The sequence below is a fragment of the Coenobita brevimanus genome, chromosome 24, assembly GCF_032717465.1.
Source record: "Coenobita brevimanus isolate Jiangsu-jjx chromosome 24, ASM3271746v2, whole genome shotgun sequence".
NCBI lineage: Eukaryota > Metazoa > Arthropoda > Malacostraca > Decapoda > Coenobitidae > Coenobita > Coenobita brevimanus.
In genome coordinates, this window is record NC_136977.1 from 50,717,015 (window position 1) to 50,724,901 (window position 7,887).

Genomic DNA, 7,887 nt, shown 5'->3' on the forward strand with positions numbered 1-7,887 from the left:
TAAAAATAATGTATGGACCAGTATCACAGTTGAGAAATGTATATTATCAGGTACTGTCCTCCTACTTCACTGTCTTTGTCATAACCAGTACATCAGAGTCATGATAATTTCTCTCCACCTAACCACTGTGTGATAAGAAAACTCGGTTCGAATGTGCTTGTGCGAGTGTGTTTGTGTGCGTGTGTAGTATGTAAGGGGGTGTCAAGTGACGAGCATTTGTTGTTGCTGCTGCTGCCATGGGATGTCCGGGTCACAGTTGATGAACAGCTTAACAGGGTCAGTGTGCGAGTCTGACGGGCCCGCAGAAAACGTGTCTAGGTCGTTTAGCGGTGTGGCCTCCCCGGTCTCGCACAGCAGCGTGAACAGGTCCGTGTCCTGGGCCAAGTGCTGCTGCTGCTGCTGCGGCTGCTGCTGCTGCTGCTGCTGCTGCTGCAGCGGCTGCGGTTGCGCTTTGCTGGGGACGCCATCTGCATCGACGAGGGTGACTTCTGGTTGCTGGGGCTCGTGTTCCTCACCAAAGATGCTGGAGAGGACCCAGGCGCAGGTGTCTTGGGGAGCGTTACCGTCCAGCATGTCCTGCAGGGACCTGATATAGGCTGAAGCCAGCCTCAGGATGGCGATTTTAGTCATATCGGTGGCCGCCCGGCGTCGGAACACCCACAAGGGCAGCACGCCACGCAGGCTCTCGAAGGCATTGTTGATCTGCCGCATACGGCATCTCTCGCGGGCGTTGGCAGTCTTCCTGCGGTACCTTGACAGGGGGGGTGTACGCGGCTTATGATCCAGGGGGTCCTGCAGGCTCCACTCAGGGTCACACAAGTAGCGCGACTTCAGTGACCTGGGTCTCAGTTCGTACTTGGCCGCACAAACCCTTGGCCGCCTACAGCCCACGCCCACCCGACCCTGACCTTGATGTTTGCTGTCCTGGTGATCGCCGTCATGGTGTTTGCTGTCGTGAAGATAGCTCTGGTGATGACTGCCGTCGTGGTGGTCGTTTTCGTGGTGTGTGTTGCCGTGGTGTTTGCTGTCGTAATGGTCGCTCTTCCTGTCACCATAAGTCGATCCACAGGTGTCACTTCGGTTGTTGTTACTGTCCACTGTATCACCAGCCAGCAAGGTGGTTGTACCTCCGTCTAGGCACTCCATCCGTGGCCTCTTTGACGGAATCATTGTTACGTTGCTGCTCCTTCACCGGTCTCCTTATCGGTATATCATTAATGGTATCTCACTATCTTAAAACTCTACTGGTGTCTCACTTGTCTTTAAACTCAACTAGTATCTCACAGTCTTTAAACGCAGTTGCTATCTGTTACTCTAAAATAAACAGCACTTTAGTTTATGGAGACATTCTTTTTCCGCAAATTCTGTCCTTTTAAAGAAATCTGCGTCCGTCATAAGGTCATGATGGAGAAAATACGTGCTTCACATCCAAGTGGCTACCCCATCCCTTGCACCGCATTAATTTGATAAAGGGGATGATAAGATGAGGAGAACTTTAATGGCTATGTGGCAAAGAGTTCAGAAGTAAGTGCTGGATGCGCTAAGTAAATATCACATGCGCTCAGAGTCGACAGAGAAATATAAAATATGTTTAGCCACGTGCGCGTTTGTGAGTCTAAAATTCAGTACTAAATCAGCACTATATGAGTAAGTGTAGAATTCAACGTTAGATGCGCTCAGATTCAGAGGTATATACCCGACATAAGCACCAACAGTTCAAAAATTTATCCAACAGCAGACGGGGTTACAACAGTGTCCAAGTGTGATGAGGTCGGATAGGAGAGGAGGAGAGCGAGCACCCTCGCTTTACCAGCTCTTCCACAACACTAACCGCCCACACCTGACACCACCAGATTCCCGTCTCACCTCTCCACCCATCCCTCTCTCCAGTGTGCCACTTCTTTACCTCTTCTTTGATGGGCTGTTTCTCCCGGTGCTTAAACCTTCCACTTATGCACTCTGCTTGATAATCTTCCTGCATATATGGGGTCATTTACTGACTCCTCAATTTTTTCGATCTTGTGTCGTTTTTGTTGCAACGGTTGCAGTGTTACACACGGTCGTAATCTCGTGAGCTTGCCTGGGAAATTCAATATCGCTTCCTTCCCAGTTTGATTCTAAATATGGCACAGTAATCGCGATAGTTTCATAACCTCTAGACCTCCGGAGAACTCTCAGTGGCGAGTAGCATAACCTAGCATGGCCCAACCCACCTACATCAATCATCCTCTTTTTGTATGTTCTTATGGGTTAATTCTCTCTCGTCTGTCAGTTTTGCAAGCACTGTCCATTTTATCAAGATACAAATAATTACAAAATATAATTCAAGTGCAATATTAAAGTTAAATTAATCATGCGGTACTTGTGTGCCGCCTATGCCCGACGGTACATCCTGAAAGGAGTGAAACTCCATGGGCGTCTGCCTTTCCTCTGCAACGATCCACTTTAACAGTACATCACACTCCCTCACACACTCAAATATGCGTGTAATCGCCTCTGTATACTGGGAACGAATCATATACAGTATAGTCAAAGACAAAACACTGCATCTGTTTCACATTTCAGGCATATCCATCAGCGTCCAAGATGACATTATTAAGAAGTATCATCTATGGACAGAGAAACCTACCATGCCTTTCTCAGCTCAGGAATATTATCCAGCCCAGGAAAGCTAGATGTAAAACTGAAATATCTGGACAATTTTCATCCTTGACTATAACGCACATTTTCCTAACACTTTCCCTCCCTCTCTCTACACCTATCACGACGAGCAGGTGTCACTCGTGAGCCAGGTGTGACATGATAAGCGTCTCTGTGCCAAGGGTTGTTCTGGGTAAAGAGTAAAGTATATGGCCACATCTACCAAGGAAAATTCTGATATGGAAAAGTGGGTTATGATGATGATGATGATAGTGATGATGTTGATGATCATGATGACGATGATGATGATGATGATGATGATGATGACGGAGATGAAGACGACGACGACAACGACGAAGACGCTGACAATGACGATGATGATAAAAGTAACAATGACAATGATGATAATTATCAATACCCATCAGAGAATACATACGAGTACTGTATATGCGATAAATTCCGCAGACCAGTTTTAGAACAGATGCAGCCACGTCGCTTGCGGTGCGAATGTGATGCATAAATCTAATGAATAAAACTGACTCTTATTTCAGTTTACAACCCACCCAAGATTTCTGAAAAAATCGAAGACAAAAACGGGTATTTACGTATACGTGGCTAATCATACGGTTAATTTTCTCATCGCGGCACGAGACTGTTCAGGCTTATCAACTTTTATGGTTTAACACAGCACAGTAATGTTTTCTACTGATGTTTTTCTTGATAATTATTCTACCTAATTTAGGGGAGAATGCTTTGTTCTCCCTTGTAATTAGTAAACCTGACTAATCATCTAGGTAATTTTACCTGTCGGATGAATCAGAAGAATTTAGGTTATTTTTAAAGGTTAATTCTTGCTACCACCAGACGATTTTTAAAGATATTTTGAGATTTTTCGATCTAGCCTTAAATCAACCCCTTTATTACCTGAGGTCTTTCCTACGTTAAATTAATCTGCCTAACGATAAGGAGCCGGAAAATACGTCATCGCATTGAAGGGATGAGGCGCATCAACATCATGACGTATTTCTATAATTGATTCTTGCATCTACCAGACGATTTTATATTCATTTTATTTATATACTGTGGGAGAGACCCTAGTGGTAAAAGCGCTAATGAATGCTGTATAAAACCTCTCCATGTCGAAACGTATATCCCAAAATAAATCAATAAATCGTCAGGAGATGGCAACAATGTACCGATAATTGAAAACGACGTACTCGGGTTGATTTTTTTTTTTTTTTTAACCCGGCACGAGTTCTTCCAAGTCTGTTCAGTTTTATTATTCACTTCTCTTAAAAATACTGAGTCTTATAAAATGTATTCTCGCTACTGTCAGACGATTTTATACATCTTGGTTAATATTAATCTGACGTGAAGGGGTTAATAAGGGCCCTATAATAACCCCCTACCAATTCGGAAAATCTGTTCGAAGCTGCATAAAACCGTCTGAGATTGCAATATATAAATAAAGAATGCAGCCACATATTGCAGCGCTTAACACTTATCTTCTGTTGATTTATTCTTGCTACCTCGAGACTAATTTATTCTGTTTAGGAGAGATTTCTCGAACTGAAGGCGAGAGAGAGAGAGAGAGAGAGAGAGAGAATGTCACCGTATCTAAAGGGTTAAGACTTTCGATGATCGTTGACCCTAAGCATCGTTACAACAACCCCCCTCTCTCTCTCTCTCTCTCTCTCTCTCCGCTTTTTCAGTCTTTTCTCCAATTTTCTCTTTATTCTGTTTATTCTTTCTTCTCTTTCTCCGTGTGTGTGTGTGTGTGTGTGTGTGTGTGTGTGTGTGTGTGTGTGTGTGTGTGTGTGTGTGTGTGTGTGTGTGTGTGTGTGTGTGTGTGTGTGTGTGTGTGTGTGTGTGTGTGTGTGTGTGTGTGTGTGTGTGTGTGTGTGTGTGTGTGTGTGTGTGTGTGTGTGTGTGTGTGTGTGTGTGTGTGTGTGTGTGTGTGTGTGTGTGTGTGTGTGTGTGTGTGTGTGTGTGTGTGTGTGTGTGTGTGTGTGTGTGTGTGTGTGTGTGTGTGTGTGTGTGTGTGTGTGTGTGTGTGTGTGTGTGTGTGTGTGTGTGTGTGTGTGTGTGTGTGTGTGTGTGTGTGTGTGTGTGTGTGTGTGTGTGTGTGTGTGTGTGTGTGTGTGTGTGTGTGTGTGTGTGTGTGTGTGTGTGTGTGTGTGTGTGTGTGTGTGTGTGTGTGTGTGTGTGTGTGTGTGTGTGTGTGTGTGTGTGTGTGTGTGTGTGTGTGTGTGTGTGTGTGTGTGTGTGTGTGTGTGTGTGTGTGCGTGTCCTGTTTTCCCCTCCCTCTCCCCTCCCCCACCTCACCCTCGGCACAGCTGTCCTAAGGTTTCATTATTACCCCGTCCAGTAGGTGACTCACACTTGGGAATTTTGTGTTGGTTAATCCTGAACAACTTTACTCAGCCAAGGGAAGTGAAAGGATTACAAGCGATCTCAGTAACCTCTTCTTCTGGGCATTATTCTGGCTGGCACAAGACGATTTTATTCAGCTCAACACTTCAGACTGAGAACCTCTTTTAAAATTCGGATCTAGTTAGCATTTTTTTTCTTAACTTACGAAGGTCCTCCGTTAGGAAATGCCGTTACGGGAGTTTGATTCTAACCCTTTCATCATCAAACGTCTCTCCCAAGCTTTATAAAGTAGTGTGGTGGATGTAATAAGAAGACAAAGTAGAAAGTGCTCAGATAGTGCATACCTTCGCCAATGCCATTTCCATTAAAAATGATCCGGATCCGGATCTGGATCTGTCCCCAAATTAAATCAATTCTTTCTTGGTCCATGTAACCGAAATTCACTGAGAACTTTTGGAGATATTGTGAAAGATACTCCTGATCCGGATCCGGATCCGGTCCAATATTTAATCATTTCTTCCTTGGCCCATGGCCCACCCTTCCACAAAATTTCATCAAAATCCCTTCATATCTTTTTGAGTAATCCTGCTAACAGACAAACAAACACACAAACAAACCAACGAGGGGTAAAACTTATACTCCTTAGCTGAGGTAACAATATGCATTACTCTAGGAGTTAGCACAGGAATCTCCGGTCTGCAGGGAACTATTGTATACTATACTCGTCTCATTTTAACTTGGCCCAGATTTCCGTCCTTTTGCAGCTAATATCACATAGGTCAGTGGAGGAAAGACAACACAACGGCTTTACGTTCTTTCCATGGCACTTCTTCCTGACTAGCATCATGCTATACGGTTAATCTATTGTTACAACTCGGCCTTCACGATGGGAAGAGGGCAATTTTAAGCCAAGATAGAGTAAAAAGAGTATAGGGAATATCACATTACTGACCAAATCGTAAGTTATAATCGGGATCAACATCATCACTGCTCGTATGTCTGTCTAAACTCCAAGTGATACTGTTTCCCCCTGTAATCTCTCACTGTTTCCTCCTATAATCAATCACTGTTTCCTCCTGTTATCTATCACTGTTTCCTCCTATAATCTACCACTGTTTCCTCCTATAATCTATCAACAAAATCGATAAGAAGCACAACAAATATAATCATTCTCGATGGTACACACGCCACATCAACATAAAAGGTCCACTGCCAGTCAAGGTATTCGTAATGAGGCTTCAACAGCATTCAAAACTCCCGCCATCATTAACCACTGACACGTCTTAATGATATATCGCCATCTGATCCACCTGCTGCATTAATTAAACCTTTACCTGCCACAGACGCACCTGGTTATTTGATCAAGACTGACAAGAGACGATTCTGATCCTTGCATGGTCTCCTCAAAGCTGGATAAGTCAGTTAAATGTTAGAGAAGTAAATAAAAGACTACCCGAGAGAGGGGCAACACTGCGAGCAAATGCATGACACTTCCCAATGCTTATTTATTTTTTTTTTTAAATAACAGAACGGAGGAAGGAAACACAAATGAGTAAAAAATAAAAAAATCATCCATACACCAGATTACTGGTGTCCTCTGTTCATGAAATATCTGTAACAGTTAGACTTGAACAGTTGTGGGTTGAAATTTGGAGGGAAACAACTCTGGGGAAGCGAATTCCAGAGAGATGCAGTTCGTGGAATGAAAGAATTCTGATAGGCAGAAGTTCTGCAATATGGCTGAGTGACATTCCAGTCATAAGCGCTACTAGATGCCCATGTAGCACGAGGGAAGGCATGGAGAGGTGGCACCATGGACGCAACTTCGTCTGAGCATTTGTCAAAAAAAATATCTGTAAAATAATGCAAGGGCGGCAACATTCCTTCTTACTTGGAGGAGGTAGTTTATATGTAATGGCAGGGTTGTTAATGATTCTAACAGTTTTGTTCTGAATTTTGTCTAGTTGTCTTAATGCAACTTCTCCACAACCATTCCACAAGGGTGAGCAATATTCAAGCTGAGAGCGCACATGACTCTTATAAATTATAGCTAACTGCTCATCGGTGAAGAAGTTACGGACTCTGTACAATAATCCAAGTTTCTTTGAGGCGGTTTTAGCAAGTGATCAGACATGAGAGGTCCAGCTGAAGGCACTGTTAAGTGAGACGCCAAGAATTTCAATACTTTTGGAGATGGGAATTTTGGCAGCACTGAAGGTAATGTACGAATCTTGCAATATCTGTCTATTAGTAAACTGTATATATTTAGTTTTACTAGCATTAAAAGAGACAAGGTTGTTTTGTCCCAATTCACTGATTGTAGATAGATCTTGATTTATGGAGATAGCTGTACTGAGTTGAGAGGTAGAGATATTAGACTTTGTAAATGGATGTCTGAGTGTGAAGTGTTGAGTTATCTGCATATGAGTGAATGGGATTGTGGATGACAGATAAGAGATCATTAATATGAACCAGAAGATCAATTGATTGATGGATGGTATGAGTTTATTTTTTTTAATGTGCAGTCAAATACTAAAGTTCATTCGCCTCCCCTGCCTCTTTCTCATTACTGGATTCACAGATGCTTACTGTATATGTGACGTAGTGGGTAAGGGTGCATATTATCAACCACAGACGAATGCTTAAGTGCACCTCAGTTCACTATGTCATATTCAAGCGTCAGTGTCCTCAGCGATGGAATAGAGACAAGAGAGGTGACCGGATTGTACTGTAAATATATCTGCAACTCACGAACAGAATCACAAAACAAACAGGCTAGAGGTCACGTTCGAAGCCAACTCTCTTATAAGGCCACTGCATATGCGTTCGAAGCCATACATAACACAAGCCTCTGACTGGATGGTTGTTTTTCCG

The 7,887-nt window shown here is 43.3% G+C and overlaps 1 protein-coding gene across 1 annotated transcript; it reads right to left on the bottom strand.

The window, feature by feature from the left end:
* Positions 1-201: 201 nt before the first annotated feature.
* Positions 202-1,170, bottom strand: LOC145393377 (uncharacterized). The gene has a single exon (XM_080267475.1). The coding sequence runs from the start codon at positions 1,168-1,170 to the stop codon at positions 202-204; it is 969 nt and encodes a 322-aa protein (XP_080123601.1).
* Between the last annotated feature and the right edge of the window lie 6,717 nt (positions 1,171-7,887).

Excerpts from the sequence above, each read along its gene's own strand:
- LOC145393377 (XM_080267475.1), bottom strand. The coding sequence starts at position 1,170 with ATGATTCCGTCAAAGAGGCCACGGATGGAGTGCCTAGACGGAGGTACA.